The 16,365-nt window shown below is 48.8% G+C and overlaps 1 protein-coding gene across 1 annotated transcript; it reads right to left on the bottom strand.

The window, feature by feature from the left end:
* Nucleotides 1–7,684: 7,684 nt before the first annotated feature.
* Nucleotides 7,685–11,738, bottom strand: LOC117381479 (E3 ubiquitin-protein ligase TRIM21-like). The gene is made up of 2 exons (XM_033978458.2): nt 11,664–11,738; nt 7,685–9,366 (listed from the first exon to the last, which is right to left on the bottom strand). Exon 2 carries the CDS (start codon nt 9,362–9,364, stop codon nt 7,715–7,717), a length of 1,650 nt encoding a protein of 549 aa, XP_033834349.1. The 5' UTR covers nt 9,365–9,366; nt 11,664–11,738; the 3' UTR covers nt 7,685–7,714.
* Nucleotides 11,739–16,365: the final 4,627 nt, after the last annotated feature.

Raw genomic sequence — 16,365 nt, 5'->3', positions numbered from 1 at the left:
AAAACAAAAGGCTAAAACAAACGCGACAGCACGAAAATGAATGAAGCGACTGGACTGAAGGCGGCGCGCACTGATGACGTAGAAACGCTGCTGTGACGAAGCATAAATAAAAATATTAAAATTAATATAAAAAACATTAATTAATAAATGACACCGAAAAGGCAGAGGAAATACATCCACCAAACATAATTTAAAACTTTAAAAATTTTACATAATTCTTTAATCTGTTAAATGAATGAAGAGACGGGACTGAAGGCGGCGCGCACTGATGACGTTAACGACACGCTGCCGTGACGAAGCATAAATAAAAACAAAATAAAAAATACAAAAAAGATGAATAAATAAATGACACAAATAAAGGACAAGAAATTCATCCACTTAGCATAATGTATTAAGTTTATTTTATTTTATTTTTTACATAATAATATTAATTTGTGATAGTAGTAGTGTTTGTTTTTGTGTGTATATCTCGGTGGCTGAGTGGCTCATGTCTCACAGCAGAAGGTTTGGTTGATCCCCGGGTCACCCAGGCCTTTCTGTGTGGAGTTTTTCATGTTTCTCCTCGTGTCTGGATGGGTTTCCTCCGGGTACTCCGGTTTCCCCCATCAACCAAAACATGAACGCCCTTCGAGAGACTGTTGTTGTGATTTTGGGCGTTACAAAAATAAAATGAATTGAATTGAATTGAATCAGAATCAGAATCCTTTTATTGCCATCGTTTGTGAACACAGTTCACAAACTAGGAACTTATTTTGGTGATAAAGCAACATAAAAACACACTGAATAAATACAAATAAGGGCATGCACGAAGGAAAAAAAAAGGAAAAAAAAACAACTAAAAAGATATGCTTAAAAATCTAATAAAATACTTATAGGTAGAAAATATATACAACAGCAGCATCAGAACAACAGTGCAAACATGACTTATTAAAGTGACCGGTGTTATAAAGTGTCCAGTTTGTGCAGATATTATAAAGTGTTCATGAGACTACGTGTATCATGGACTACGTTATGTACGTTATTTTTAATAATTTATTATTTAATAGAAGAAGAGTCAAGGTGTCGTTGTCGCAGCCGTTTATTTTTGTTTAGATTGAATGAAGTCAGGAATTAATGTTTCCCTTTGAATATCAATAGGCAAATATAATGTTATATGTGATTTTTTTTTTTTTTTTTTTTCCCCAATTGTAACTTCTATATAACTTTAACAAAATAAACCTTGTTAAAATTTAATAACAGAGACAGAGGAAACAATAACATTTTTATCTATAACCCAGAGAAGGTTTAATTTGATCTGTGGCTAAACCACTTTAATACCAGTAGAGGGCGCTGTTTACCTTCTATGCCATGGGCCAGTTCATTTTTTCAATGTATCTTGTTTTGTTTCCCCAAACCAGCCCAAAATAAACCTGAGTGTGTCAGAGCTGGAAAGGTTTTTAATCATCAAACACACTGTACAGATCTTTACTCAGATTTTACACTTTCATGTCGCTCTGTTGTAGGTGACGTGAACCAGTATAAACATTTAAACGTTTTTTGTGTAGCGGACTCCATTTTCTTTTCTTTCTTGCGTGAGCGTTGTGCATCATGGGATATATCAGTGTGTGACGTCTGCTCAGATGTTACGCTCGATCTCCATAGAAACACAGGGCACATTTTACACCACATTCGTCGGGTGCATGAAATGGGATGGGCCTTGCACCGTCCAGGATTCATCCATCCATGTTCTTCCTCTCATCTGGGGCCGGGTCACGGGGGCATCAGTCTAAGCAGAGACTCTCAGACTTCCCTCACCCCAGACATGTCCTCCAGTTCCTCCGGTGGGACCCCAAGACATTCACAGGCCAGAGAGACATCGTCCTTCCAGCGTGTCCTGGGCTTCCTCCCGGTGGGACATGAACACCTCCTCAGGGAGGCGTCCAGGAGGCGTCCAGGAGGCGTCCAGGAGGCGTCCAGGAGGCATCCAGGAGGCGTCCAGGAGGCGTCCTGAGCAGACGCCTGAGCCTCAGCTGCTCCTCTCTCGGGTTTATAGATGACGGGAAAAAAATGGATAGGACATTTTCAAATTTAATTACAAAAATCTGCAAGATAAAAGTAACAAATATGCCAGAAAACAAAAACAATTTAGCTTCTTTTTTTCTTGTATTTGCTTGTTTTTTATGTCTCTGTCTCTGTCCCACACCCCACTGCTGCCTCACAAGTTTGTTGTATTGGATTATCTGTTATAGGACAGACTCATGATTGACACTATTTGGTCCAAACTGTTAAGATTGTGTGGATCTTCTTGTGGTAATTGACATAAGCACAAACATGAGTCAAATGGGACAGAGTCAAATCTACAGACTCACCAGGACACAGTTTGGAAATGAGAAGGTTAAGCTGCACTTGTCCCCGTACACATTCTAGATAATCTCAACCTTTATGGACCATTTGCTGGTTCAAAATCTCATAAATTTGTGTGTTTAAACTCATAAATCTGCTCTTCAGTAGTTTTTTTCTTCATCTATAAATGACCCTAATACATCGTCCTTGTCACGATCCGCATTATTCCTGTTCCACGTTTTGCCTCCTGTCCTGCTGCTTCCCTCCCCCACCTGCTGGAGCCGGAGCTGGGCTGAGCTCCTGGCTCCTCCCGCTCGCACCTGCAGCTCATCAGCACAATCACCACCACCTGCCGTGGATAAGGCCAGGCCCAGACACTCGGTGCCAGATCGTCCACGTGTCCACGTGAATATCTAGCTTGTTTTTTCCCTTTTGCATTTTGCTCTTTGTATCCTGCTCATTGGATTTTTCATGCTACTCTTCAGATCCTGTTCTCTGGACCGTCCCAGCTCCCTCGCTCCAGGCTCTGCTCCGACTTTGCTTCCCAGTCCTGGTACAGTCTCATCTTGTTCTCCACACTCTACGTCTCTGGACCCTGCCTTGCACCCTGTTCCTTGCTCTGGCTCTGGTCGCCCTGTCTCCGTCCCTGCACTCCACGACCCCGGACCCCGGCTCGCACTCTGCTCCCTGTGCTGCACGCACTGTCGTCTCCGCTACGCCGCACACCCCGCCTCTGGATCCAGGCCCACACCTCGTCCCCTGTTCCCCGCCAGATCAACCGACTTTATTGTACATTAATTCACAACTTGTAAATAAACACTGTAAACTTTCCCCAAGTCTTGCATCTCTTGGTCCCATTTGCCTGCATTATGACAGAACGATCTGGCCAACCATGAACCAAGCAGACTCGGGGTCGGATCCCTCGCTCCGTCAGGCGTTCTCTCACCACGGGATGATTATAGGACAACACGACCAAACCATTCGGACCCTGATGGAGTGCAATCAGTCCATGTCCCAGCAGCTGGCCCAACTCAACACTGAGGTTGCCGCACTGCTCGCCCCCGCGCCCTCGACTCCAGCCACTGCCACCTCCGCCGGGGCCATGGCGCCGCCGGACCCCCGGGAATCGAGTGGCATGGACCCGGATCCCTACTCAGGTCAGCCCAGCCTCTGTCGGGGCTTTTTGTTTCAGTGTGTGTCGGTTTTCCAGCAGTGCCCAGCCCGCTTTTTGTCTGACGCCGCTAAGATTCGCTATATCTGCGGACTTTTAAGAGGGAGAGCACTCCAGTGGGCGGCGGCTAAGTTCGCAAAGACTGAGTTAAACCAGATGAGTTTTGTGGATTTCCTAAGAGACGTTAAACTTGTATTTGACCACCCGCATTACCAGGCGGACGCTGCTTCCCGCCTGCTAAGCCTGACCCAGGGATCTAAACCGGTAGCAGATTATACGATCGAATTTTGGACTTTTGCCACTGAGGTGGACTGGACCTACAGCACTGTAAGAGCTGTGTTTCTAAAGGGACTTAACGACTGCCTAAAGGATGAACTTGTTTCCCGTGACGAGCCTCCGGACTTGAGAACTCTCATTGCCCTGACGAACAAGATCGATAACCGCTTGCAGACCCACCAGAGGGAGAGACGCAACTCACCAGCCCGGTCCGTGAGACGCCAATCCCCGATCAGGACCGATGGGTCCCCCTCACCACCAACCGCCGGAGAACCTATGCAGCTGGGTCATGCTTGCCTCTCAGCTGAGGAGCGTCTGCATTGCCGCCTGGCGGGGGAGTGCCTATACTGCTGCGAGAAGGGGCACTACATCGCCTCCTGTCCGGTTCGACCAAAAGACCGGGCCCACCAGTAGCCCTGGGAGTACTGGTGGGTCAGCAGGCCATCCCAGAGAGAGAGAACAAACTGCTTCTCCAGGCCACACTGTGCTATCGCTCAGAGACTCTACCTATTTCCGCCCTCGTCGATTCTGGAGCCGAGGAGGATTTTATTGATCAGCGGGTGGCTGAGCAGCGGGGAATGGCCTTGGAGCCTTTGGAGCATCCCCTCACCGCACTAGCCCTCAACGGACAACTTTTAGCGCAAGTCACGGAACCGGTCACATTGATTTTATCTGGCAACCACCACAAGTCCCGCAGCTTCCACGTCATCTCCTCCCCTTCCACCCCATTGGTCCTGGGATACCCCTGGTTGAAGACCCACAATCCCACCATTGACTGGGTCCGGAGGAGGGTGTCGGGATGGAGCCCCTTTTGCCACGCCCGTTGCCTCCAATCAGCTCTGTCACCCGCCGGGAGGGCGTGCTCCACTCCCGACCAGTCCTCCGAGGCGCCGGCTCTCCCCACGATTCCAGAGGAATACCACAACCTGAGGGAGGTGTTCAGCAAGAGTAGGGCACTCTCACTTCCCGCTCACCGCCCTTACGACTGCGCCATCGACCTGTTACCTGCAGCCCCCTTACCTGCCAGCCAGTTATATAAAATCTCCAAGCCTGAACGAGAGACCATGGAACAGTACATCCGGGATTCATTGGCTGCTGGCATCATCCGCCCGTCCTCCTCCCCTGTAGGCACGGGGTTCTTCTTTGTGGCTAAAAAGGACAAGACCCTGCGTCCCTGTATCGATTATCGAGGTCTCAACGCCATCACTGTCAAAAATAAATACCCTCCTCGACTCCACTTTCACACCACTTCACGGGGCCACCATCTTCACCAAATTAGATCTAAGGAACGCCTATCACCTGGTGTGTATTAGGGAGGGGGACGAGTGGAAGACCGCATTTAAGACCCCTCTAGGGCACTCTGAATACCTGGTGATGCCTTTTGGACTAACTAATGCTCCTGCAGTCTTTCAGGCATTAATTAATGACGTCCTTCGGGATTTTCTCAACCGTTTTGTGTTTGTCTACCTCGACGACATCCTAATTTTCTCTCAGTCTCCGCAGGAACACCAGCACCACGTCCGCTTGGCTCTCCAACGCCTCCTTGAAAATAAGTAGTATGTGAAAGCAGTGAAGTGCAAATTCCACTCAGAGGAGGTCAGTTTCTTGGGGTTTATTGTCGGGAGGGGCCAGGTGAGGGCAGATCTGGAGAAAATCAAGGTGGTGACCAATTGGCCCACTCCCCATAATTGTAAATGGCTCCAACGATTTATCGGGTTTGCTAATTTCTATAGGAGGTTTATCCGGGATTTCAGCCGTGTTATTTCGCCTCTCACAAAGCTGACCTCTCCTTCTTAGCAGTTCATCTGTTCCCCTGAAGCCCAGGCAGCCTTCAACTGACTAAAGAGCCTGTCTACCTCCGCCCCCATCCTGCACCAGCCCGATCCCTCTCGCCAATTCATTGTGGAGGTAGACGCATCGGACACCGGCGTGGGAGCCGTCCTCTCCCAGAGGTCTGAACCAAAGAACTGCCTTTTACTGAAAAGGCAGTTCTTCTTTTCCCGTCGCCTATCCCCAGCAGAAAGCAACTACGACGTGGGGGATCGTGAGCTGCTGGCGGTGAAGCTCGCCCTGGAGGAATGGCGCCATTGGCTGGAGGGGGCGGAGCAGCCATTTGTGGTATGCACGGACCACAAGAACCTTTCATACATTCAGTCAGCGAAGCATCTGAATTCCTGCCAGGCTCGTTGGTCCCTGTTTTTTCAACCGCTTCGATTTCACGCTCACCTATCGCCCAGGGTCCCGCAATGTTAAACCCGATGCTTTGTCCCGTCAGTTTACCCAGGAGGAGGACCTCACCGTCCCAGAACCCATCATCCCAGCCTCCCGTGTTGTAGCGTCCGTCCGGTGGGAGATCGAGAGCCTGGCCCGGGAGGCCCAACTGAGCCCGACCCAGGTAATGGCCCACCTGGCACTTTATTTGTCCCTGACTCTGTGCGTTCCCAGGTCCTGGAGTGGATCCACAGTTCCCAGTTCGCCTGTCATCCCGGAACCAACCGCACACTCTCCCTGCTGAAGCGGTATTTCTGATGGCCCACCATCGATAAGGACACTAGGGCCTATGTCTCAGCATGCCAGGTGTGTGCCAGGGGTAAGGCCTCCCATTCGCCACCATCTGGGCTACTCCACCCACTTCCCGTCCCGAGGCGTCCATGGTCCCATGTGGCGGTGGATTTTGTCACCGGTCTTCCTCCATCTCAGGGCAACGCGGTCATCCTCACTATTGTCAAACGCCTTATCGATGTCTGCCGGCGGGGTAGGGGCCTCCAGTATCTAGTGGATTGGGAGGGTTACGGTCCCGAGGAGCACTCCTGGGTCCCCAGGGCGTGTATTCTGGACCCCGACCTCATCAGAGACTTCCCTCGCACGCATCCGGACAAAGCTGGGGGTCCACCAGGAGGTGTCCCTTGGGGGGGGGATGTCACAATCCTCATTATTCCTGTTCCACGTTTTGCCTCCTGTAGTGCTGCTTCAGTCCTGGTACAGTCTCATCTTGTTCTCCACACTCTACGGCTCTGGACCCTGCCTTGCACCCTGTTCCTTGCTCTGGCTCTGGTCGCCCTGTCTCCGTCCCTGCACTCCACGACCCCGGATCCCGGCTCGCACTCTGCTCCCTGACCCGGTGCTGCACGCACTGTCGTCTCCGCTACGCCGCACACCCCGGCTCTGGATCAAGGCCCACACCTCGTCCCCTGTTCCCCGCCAGATCAACCCATTTTATTGTACATTAATTCACAACTTGTAAATAAACACTGTGAACTTTCCCCAAGTCTTGCATCTCTTGGTCCCATTTGCCTGCATTATGACAATCATATTTAAAAGACCCATGTGGCACAAAACAAAAACTAAACCAAAATCATCCACTAGACGACAGTACTCGACCTTCACATAAACTAAAGATTTTCAGAGTGAACATTAAACGTGTGTGAACAGCACAAGTTTACGACACATGAATACACTCAAACACACCGTTCAGAGTTGACACACAAGTGTTTATTTACATCACTGTAGAGATTCAGATGAACTTTACCAGCTCACTGTCAATTCTTATTGTCCTTAAAATAACTCAGGTTCCAAACTATAAGGAGACGAACTTGGTACTTTTCAGTGCACTTCAAAATATAGAGTAAAAAGTATACACAGTAAATGTACATAAATAAAGTACAGATACCTCAAAATTATACTTAAAGAGGAGGTATTATGTAAAATCAAGTTAATTGTTTAGTTGGACAAAATTCAGCACAAATCTGTATCAAAATCACAGCATTTGAAGCTTTATTAGAATCTGCAAGAAGTACTTTTGATATACCTTTTTACTCTTTTAAAGTACCTGTTTATAAATGTACTTATACTTTTACTTAAGTAACTAAACTGAGTACTTCTTCCTCCACTGGTTAACAGTTAATGCGCATAAAAGTGTAATACTCCTCTTGAAGTGCATTACTTTTACTTTTGTACTTTGTCACTGCTCAAAGTCTCCACTGCAGTGAGGACCAGAGGAGCAGAGTTTGATCCTCCTTTATTCAAACATGGACCGAAATATGGAAACAGCTTCTCCCTGAAGCAGCAGTTTGTGAAGGAGAATAGGAGATCTGCAGAATAGGGATCATAAAAGGAGACCAGACCCTTTTCATAGTCCACAAACACCCCCACCTTCTGAGGAGCTCTCTGAGGAAACAGAGGGATAGGAGGAGAAGTACCAGCGATGTACTCATCTTTGTTTCTTAAGGCGATGGCCCACAGTCCATATTCAGGTGCTGCAGTGATCTTTCCCTTCCTGTTGATGGACTCTTGGGCCACTCCTAAATCCCACTCTGTTTTCCCTTTGACCTGAACCTCAAAGTAAAAACTGCCTGAAGAGAAACTCTGTTTTCCTAAAACACAAGGACTTTGATAAAACCTCAGAGGAGAATCTGGGAGCTGCTTCTTCACATCAGTGAGATGAACCTGTTTGAGATCTTCAGACAGAGCGAGATTAGGCTGAGCCGTGTCTGGATCCAGAGTCACCTCCACCGCATACTGCTGCACTCTCCTCAGCTCAGCTTTGTTAAACTCTGAGGCCAGTTCTTGAAAGTGTTTGTTAAACTCCTGAGAGAGACTGTTCTCCAGCTCATACAGTGCTCGGGTCACACTGCCCTCATACGTCTCCAGCTCAAAGCTCACGCTGCTCCACTTCTTAAGCCCAGCAGGGGGCGTGAGTGCAGGGCAGCGCTGTAGAAAGTGGAGGGGGTCAAGAGAGCGTGAGAGACGTTCGGCCTCAGCGCCGCTCTGCTCCAGATCACAGATCTCCTGCTCCAGCCGCTGCACCAGATCCTGGGCTTGTCTGTGGCTCCGGCTCTGCTTCTCCTGGAGCTCCTCTAAGAAGAGGTCCATACGCCTCTGAACAGACTGCATGAGAGCAGTGAAGGCCTGCAGCCCCACAGCCCTCTCTCTGAGGGCCTCTGTCTCACTCAGCTCCAGGAGGCTCTGGATCTCCTGGATCTTCTGCCTCCTCTGCTGAGTCTGCAGCTGAGAGGACCTCCTGCGCTCACACGCCTCCTCCAGAGACAACAGCTCATGGTTCTTGTGCTCCAGAACAGAGCACATCACACAAATGCACTTCTCATCAGTGGCACAGTAGAGCTCCAGGGGGCGCTGGTGTGTGGGACACATTCTGTCTTCCAGGTTCTCCACAGGCTCCATCAGCTGGTGTCTTTTCAGCCCAGAGACTGTGAGATGAGGCTGGAGGTGGCTCTCACAGAAGGAGGACAGACACACCAGGCAGGACTTGAGGGCCTTCAGCTTGGGCTCAGAGCACACGTCACACTGGACCTCTTTAAAGACGAGGTTCTCATCCATAGATTTGCTCTTGTTCTTGTCCAGGTTACACCCTGAAACCACCTCCTTCAGGAGCGTGTTGACCTTGAGCTGTGGTCTGCTGTGGAACACCTCTTTACACAGAGGACATGTGCAGGGCCCATCAGTGTCCCAGACCTGAGAGATGCAGCGTCGGCAGAAGTTGTGTCCACATGGAGTGGACACTGGCTCAGAGAACACCTCCAGACAGATGGAGCATAGGAACGTCTCCTCAGAGCTCCTTTCACTGGTGGAGGACATGTCTGAAACAAACCAACAATAGTTACTATCAAACTAAAGTCTTTTCAATGTGAAAACTCTTATTGTGACAGGAAAGAGGTGAAGAGCTTTTATTTTGTAAGGCTTCAGGAGGATGTAGTGAGACTGGACTAGAAGAACATGTTAGTGCTGTGACCAGAGACTGTTTGGTGGTGACTAATGTCCAACACGGTCTTAGGAAAAGGCTGGTTATTCAATGTTACCATGACGACAATAAAAACTTGTTGGAGTTTACCCCAGTGAATGAGAGGGTCACGTCCCTGCCCCTTCGAGTTGGGGACAGGTCTCTCACTGTTGTGTCCGCCTATGGGCCAAACAGCAGTGCGGAGTACCCGGCCTTCTTGGAGTCTCTGGGAGGGGTACTAGACAGTGCACCAACCGGGGACTCCATTGTTCTCCTGGGGGACTTCAACGTCCATGTGGGTAACGACAGTGACACCTGGAGGGACGTGATTGGGAAGAACGGCCTCCCTGATCTGAACCCGAGTGGTGTTTTGTTATTGGACTTCTGTGCTAGTCACAGTTTGTCCATAACGAACACCATGTTCGAGCACAAGGGTGTCCATCGGTGCACGTGGCACCAGGACACTCTAGGTCGGAGGTCGATGATAGACTTTGTTGTCGTGTCATCTGACCTCCGACCGTGTGTCTTGGACACTCGGGTGAAGAGAGGGGCTGAGCTGTCAACTGATCACCACCTGGTGGTGAGTTGGATCCGCTGGCGGAGGAGGAAGCCGGACAGACCTGGCAGGCCCAAGCGCATCGTGAGGGTCTGCTGGGAACGTCTGGCGGAGCCTCTGTCAGGGGGGTCTTCAACTCCCACCTCCGGGAGAGCTTCTCCTTGATCCCGGGGGAGTCTGGGGACATGGACTCTGAGTGGGCCATGTTCTCCACCTCTATTGTCGATGCGGCTGCTCGTAGCTGTGGTCGTAAGGTCTGCAGTGCTTGTTGCGGCAGCAACCCCTGAATCCGGTGGTGGACACCGGAAGTAAGGGATGCCATCAAGCTGAAGGAGTCCTATCGAGCCTTGTTGGCTCGCGGGACTCCTGAGGCAGCTGATGAGTACCAGTGGGCCAAGCGTGCTGCAGCTCGGGCAGTCACAGAGGCAAAAACCCGAGGTTCAGAGGTTAAGAAGAGAAGGTCAAAGGTCAGAGGTTAAGAACTATTGGATTGTGTGATTTGAGCATTTTGTTTTTCTGTATCCATGACGGCCCTGCCTGAAGCTAGCTATGCTAACCAGCTAGCTCTTAATTGCTCCAGTGTTTTTAGAGCAAATATGGCAGAAGATGTTCCAGACTAAACTCTCTGAACGTCTCATCTCATCACCGACCGAAACAACAGAGAGAGGCTTAGAAGAAGCTTTCCTGTTGTGTCTCCAGAGCTCACCTGGCGCCCCCTGGAGGCTGCTGTGATACTGCAGGACACAGGATGGGCACTTTTGTCCTGAGGGCTGTTCCCCACCTCAGACGGGCCTGATCTGATGAGTCGAGTGTTTCCTGTTGAGCTGATGTTCCTGCTCAGCTTAAACTGCCCCTCGGGGTCAAACACAGTGATACTGATGGATAAATAGAGCAGGATCTGACTGGGGAACGTTTCAGACGACTCTGTTCTTCAGGACAAAGCAGAGGACGTGTTTACAGCTGAAACATTTGGGGGAATATCAGATCATGATCTTTGTGACACTGAGATTTGTGTTTAGTGTTCAAAGTTCACATTTTAAACACACCCAAAGGGAAAAACGCCTGACACAAGATCATCCGATGTATGAAGTATTACAGGTTTGGCCAGTTTTGTTTAACATAAAGGATCTATATGTTGTGGAGTTTGCAGATGCTTCTTGCTTTAGTTACTTCTGTCTTTACTTTGAGCTAAACGTGACCCTCTTTGTAATTAACAGTAACTCAATAATAATGCATTAATCTTAATCTGAAATATAAACAGATTATTTTATGAATAAAGTCTGAAAAGAGGAGACGTCTTGGAAAGTGAAAATAAAACAGTGGTTTTCAGTCCCTCGTCTGTTTGAGCAAAACTGATGTTGAATTAAACCAAATAAGTTTTTACATAAACAATAGAATGAATTTAACTTTAGTCGAATTAAACAACAGTAAGAAAAGAACCAGGGACAGGACAGTACTCGCAGTAACAATAGAGTAGTAGTAGTAGTAGCAGTAGTAATACTAATAGTAGTAGTAGTAGTAGCAGTAGCAGTAGTGGTAATACTAATAGTAGTAGTAGTAGCACTAGTAGTAGTAGTAGTAAAGGGTCTATAAACACTGACCTGTGCTGGAGCAGACTGTTGAGGGTTTGGAGCCGTTGACGTGCCCTTGAGCAAATGCAGAGTGAGTGTTTCCTGCTTCAGTCTGACTTTATTATCAGAGTAGAGGGAGGGGCCTCAGTCACACACATGTACAGGTGAAGTGTCCCTGTCACACACATGTGCAGGTGAAGTGTCCCTGTCACACACATGTGCAGGTGAAGTGTCCCTGTCACACACATGTACAGGTGAAGTGTCCCTGTCACACACATGTGCAGGTGAAGTGTCCCTGTCACACACATGTACAGGTGAAGTGTCCCTGTCACACACATGTACAGGTGAAGTGTCCCTGTCACACACATGTGCAGGTGAAGTGTCCCTGTCACACACATGTACAGGTGAAGTGTCCCTGTCACACACATGTACAGGTGAAGTGTCCCTGTCACACACATGTGCAGGTGAAGTGTCCCTGTCACACACATATGCAGTTTGAAGTGTGTGTACTGAGTTGTTGATTTATAGTATTTTTGTGTCCTCTCTGTGGGGTCGGGGCCAGAATCAGACAGAACAAAACAGAGAGTCCACACGTCCATGTAGAGACGTCTTTACTCAAGTGTCTCCACTTGGCTCTTAGTCAAACTGTAACAGAACACACACAAATGTCATTAAACTGTACAATGTACATGGAAGTGCATGGAAATAAAACTGTGCTACATAAACTTGTGCCTTGTTACATAGATATTAATGTACAATTACCATGACCTGATTAAATGTACGTTTGTACATTTACACAACACAAAATATATGATAATAATATGTGTCACAAAATATAAGTGTAGTTTAACATAGGACGGAATGGCGGACGGACGGAATAATGAACTGTTTAAATTTACTATGATGATGATGATTTTTTATTATTATTTCTTTATCTTTATTTATGCAGGAGAACCCAGTGAGAGCACCTAGACTCTCTTTTTCATGAGTGCCCTGTTCAAATTACAATACAAACAAAAAACAAACAAACCAAATAAGTCTAAGTCCATTTAAAACATGGAGCAGGTGTATAACAGTGTGGTACCAGATGATTAAATTGTGATTGTGGCACCAAAGTCTCCAGTTTTGCTCGATGTTGAAATATATTCTACTTTTGTGAGTCAAAATGTCCAAAGGTCCTTTTTCTGGTCCCAGGTGCGGCCTGTCCTCAGCCTTATACAGTCATGTGATCTGGTACTAAATGTTCCTGTATCAATGATGAACAGGTGAAGTATTTAGACACTTTATGAAGTTGTCCCTTATAAATACATTTATAATCTGACACAGCGATGGCCAACCCACTTTTTCATAGAGCGATGGGTTTAAACTCATCACCTGAAACAAAGGGCTGAGTGGATCTGAAGGTTTAAAGTAGAGGCTGAAGTCTGTGTGTGGATTATATCTACACAATCTACAAGGATTTATATCTGTAATAAAATGATCATTTACATTTTAAACTGTTACATAATTCCGGGATATGTTTTTTAAAGATAAGTTTTTGTCACGATCCATGTGATTTCTGCTCCCTGTTTTGCCTCCTGTCTTGCTCCTTCCCCTCCCTCACCTGCCTGCTCATCAGCGCAATCAACACCACCTGCCGTGGGATAAGAGGAGCCAGGACCAGACACTCGGTGCCAGATCGTCCGCATGTCAACATCCTGCTCTCTGGACCGTCCCAGCTCCCATGCTCCCGGCTCTGCTCCGACCCTGCTTCCCAGTCCTGGTACAGTCTTGTCTCGTCTTGTTCTCCGCACTCTACGTCTCTGGACCCTGCCTTGCACCCTGCTCCTTGTTCTGGCTCTGGTCGCCCTGTCTCCGTCATGTACAGGGCATAAATTGTACATTTATCCACAACTTGTAAATAAACACTGTAAACAGACAGCAGTGCCCAGCCCGCTTGTTGTCTGATGTCGCTAAGACTTGTTATATCTGCAGACTTTTAAGAGGGAGAGCACTCTAATGGGGCTAAATTCGCAAGGACTGAGTTAAATCAGATAAACTTTGAGGACTTTCTAAGGGATTTTAAACTTGTATTTGACCACCCGCATTACCAGGCGGACACAGCTTCTCGCCTGCTCAGCCTGAACCAGGGATCTAAGTCGGTAGCAGATTCTACCATAGAATTTTGGACTTTTGCCGCTGAGGTGGACTGGAACGACAGCACTTTAAGAGCTGTGTTTCTAAAGGGACTTAACGACCGTCTAAAGGATGAACTAGTTTCTGGTGAGGAGCCCCCTGATCTGAAGTCCCTGATTTCGCTTGCCAATAGGCATAGATGACCGGTTGCGGACGCATCAGAGGGAGAGACATAATTCGCCAGCCCGGACCGAGAAACGCTGCTCAGCACCACCCCCAGAGGAGCCCCCTGACCTGGGATCCTTGATTCCGCTTGCCAACCGGATAGATGATTGTTGGCAGACGCGCCGGAGAGAGGGACGTCATTCGCCAGTCCGGCCCGAGATACGCTCCTCTACACCGCCCCCAGAGGAGCCTATGCAACTGGGTCGTACACGCCTCTCGTCCGAGGAGCATCTGCATCACTGCCGGGCGAGGGAGTGCCTGCATTGCAGCAAGAAGGCGCACTACCTCGTCTCCTGTCCGGTTCGGCCAAAGAGGGGGTGCCAAACAGTAGCACTTGGAGTACTGGTGGGTCAGCAGGCCATCCCAGAGAAAGACAGTAGGGCCTACATGTGCCAGGTGTGTGTCAGGGGTAAGGCCTCCCACTCGCCGTCCTGTCCCAACCTGTCCTCTCCTGCTCAGGACCATTGTAGCTCCGCTGGACACCGTCTTCCGTCCAGGCATCTTCTCGTGTCCTCTGCCCCCCATTAGGACCCTTGTACCTCCGCTGGATACCGTCTTCCCTCCAGGGACCTCCTTGTGTCTTCTGCCCCTTGTCAGGCTCGTTGTAGCCCTACTGGACAGTCTTCCACATATCTCTAATTAAGCCGGTCCTCACCAGTGACAGACCCCGGACCCCGGCTCGCACTCTGCTCCCCGCCCCGGTGCTGCACGCACTGTCATCTCTGCTGCACTCTACATTCCGCCCCTGGATCCTGGCCCGCACCTCGCCCCCTGCTCTCCGCCAGATCAACCCACTTTGCTGTACATTTATCTACAACTTGTAAATAAACACTGTAAACTTTCCCCGAGTCCCATTTGCCTGCATTACGACAGTTTTGGTCAAGAAAAAACCCCAAGATATTTACAGGTGGTGACTCTTCGATGTTCGATTTAGTGTAATAAGATTTGTAGCCTGCTCATCGTTGAAATATGTTTTTTCTTTCATATACTTAGTTTTATTTGCATTCAGTGATAAATTTATGAGGAAATTTTGGATTTCATTAAAATCTTGCTGCAGTTTAATAAGTGTCTGACCAGCAGAGGGAGCACTTTTATACGAAACAGCATCATCTGTATATAAATGGAGAAGGCGACAGCCAGGAGCAGTTAAAACGTCTGTGCGCCCTGGTACACCTGGAGCGAGGAACCCGCGCGAGCGGTTTGCAATCGTGGGCACGGGAGCAGCGAGCCACATAAAAACGGTGACAACTAAACTGATGAGTGTTTTCGCCTCCAAATTCTCACCTGACCTAGATGTCCAGATACTGTCTGACTATTTGCAAGTTCAATTTAGCCGTGAGGTTACGTGCCAAAAAATAACCACTGCTAATGGTAGATTTGCCTCATTTAAAGTTACGGCTGAGTGCAAAGATGTGGCGGAGATGTACAATCCGGAGATTTGGCCTGTGGGCACCTGCGTGCGGCGTTTTTATGAGCCTCAGAGCAGGGCTGGTGCTGGCTCTAACCGAGCTGGTGTGGGCGCGCAGTTGAGTGGTGTCCCAATCGGCCGTTGGCACGGAAGTGTAAGAACTTATATGAACTTAAAAGTTATCTCATACAACTGCCGCGGCCTGCGCTTGGGGCAGAGGACAGAGGATATAATGCACAGAGCTGCTGTGGACCACCTGTTGACCCAATGCGACGTATTGTGTTTGCAAGAGACATTCCTAACGAAGCAGGATTTGGAAGGATTAAATTCACTGAATCATCATTTTCATGGGGCTGGGGAGTCCTGCGTTGATATTGGTGATGGGATAATAAAAGGGCGCATTACTGGTGGAGTTGCAATCCTCTGGAATAAAAGGCTTGACTCTTTTATTAATGTGATTAGACTTTAAGTGGATTAGTGTATACCGAACCATTTTACACAAAATGGCAAGGAATGTCCATCCATCCATTTTCTTCCGCTTATTCGGGGCCGGGTCGCGGGGGCAGCAGTCTAAGCAGGGACTCCCAAACTTCCTTCATGCCAGACACGTCCTCCAGCTCCTCCGGTGGGACCCCAAGGCGTTCCCAGGCCAGAGAGACATAGTCCCTCCAGCGTGTCCTGGGTCTTCCCCTGGGCCTCCTCCCGGTGGGACATGCCCAGAACACCTCCCTAGGGAGGCGTCCAGGAGGCATCCTGAGCCACCTCAACTGGCTCCTCTCAACGTGTAGGAGCAGCGGCTCTACTCCGAGCTCCTCCTGTGTGACCGAGCTCCTCACCCTATCCCTAAGGGTGCGCCCAGCCACTCTGCGGAGGAAACCCATTTCGGCCACTTGTATCCGCGACCTTGTCCTTTTGGTCATTACCCAGAGCTCATGACCATAGGTGAGGGCAGGAACGTAGACTGACCAATAAATCGAGAGCTTC

This window comes from Periophthalmus magnuspinnatus, chromosome 14, assembly GCF_009829125.3.
Source record: "Periophthalmus magnuspinnatus isolate fPerMag1 chromosome 14, fPerMag1.2.pri, whole genome shotgun sequence".
Taxonomy (NCBI): Eukaryota; Metazoa; Chordata; class Actinopteri; order Gobiiformes; family Gobiidae; genus Periophthalmus; species Periophthalmus magnuspinnatus.
This window is presented reverse-complemented; position numbering and strand designations above follow the sequence as displayed.

Bases quoted from the DNA above. Each gene is read 5' to 3' on its own strand.
- LOC117381479 (XM_033978458.2), bottom strand. From the start codon at position 9,364: ATGTCCTCCACCAGTGAAAGGAGCTCTGAGGAGACGTTCCTATGCTCC.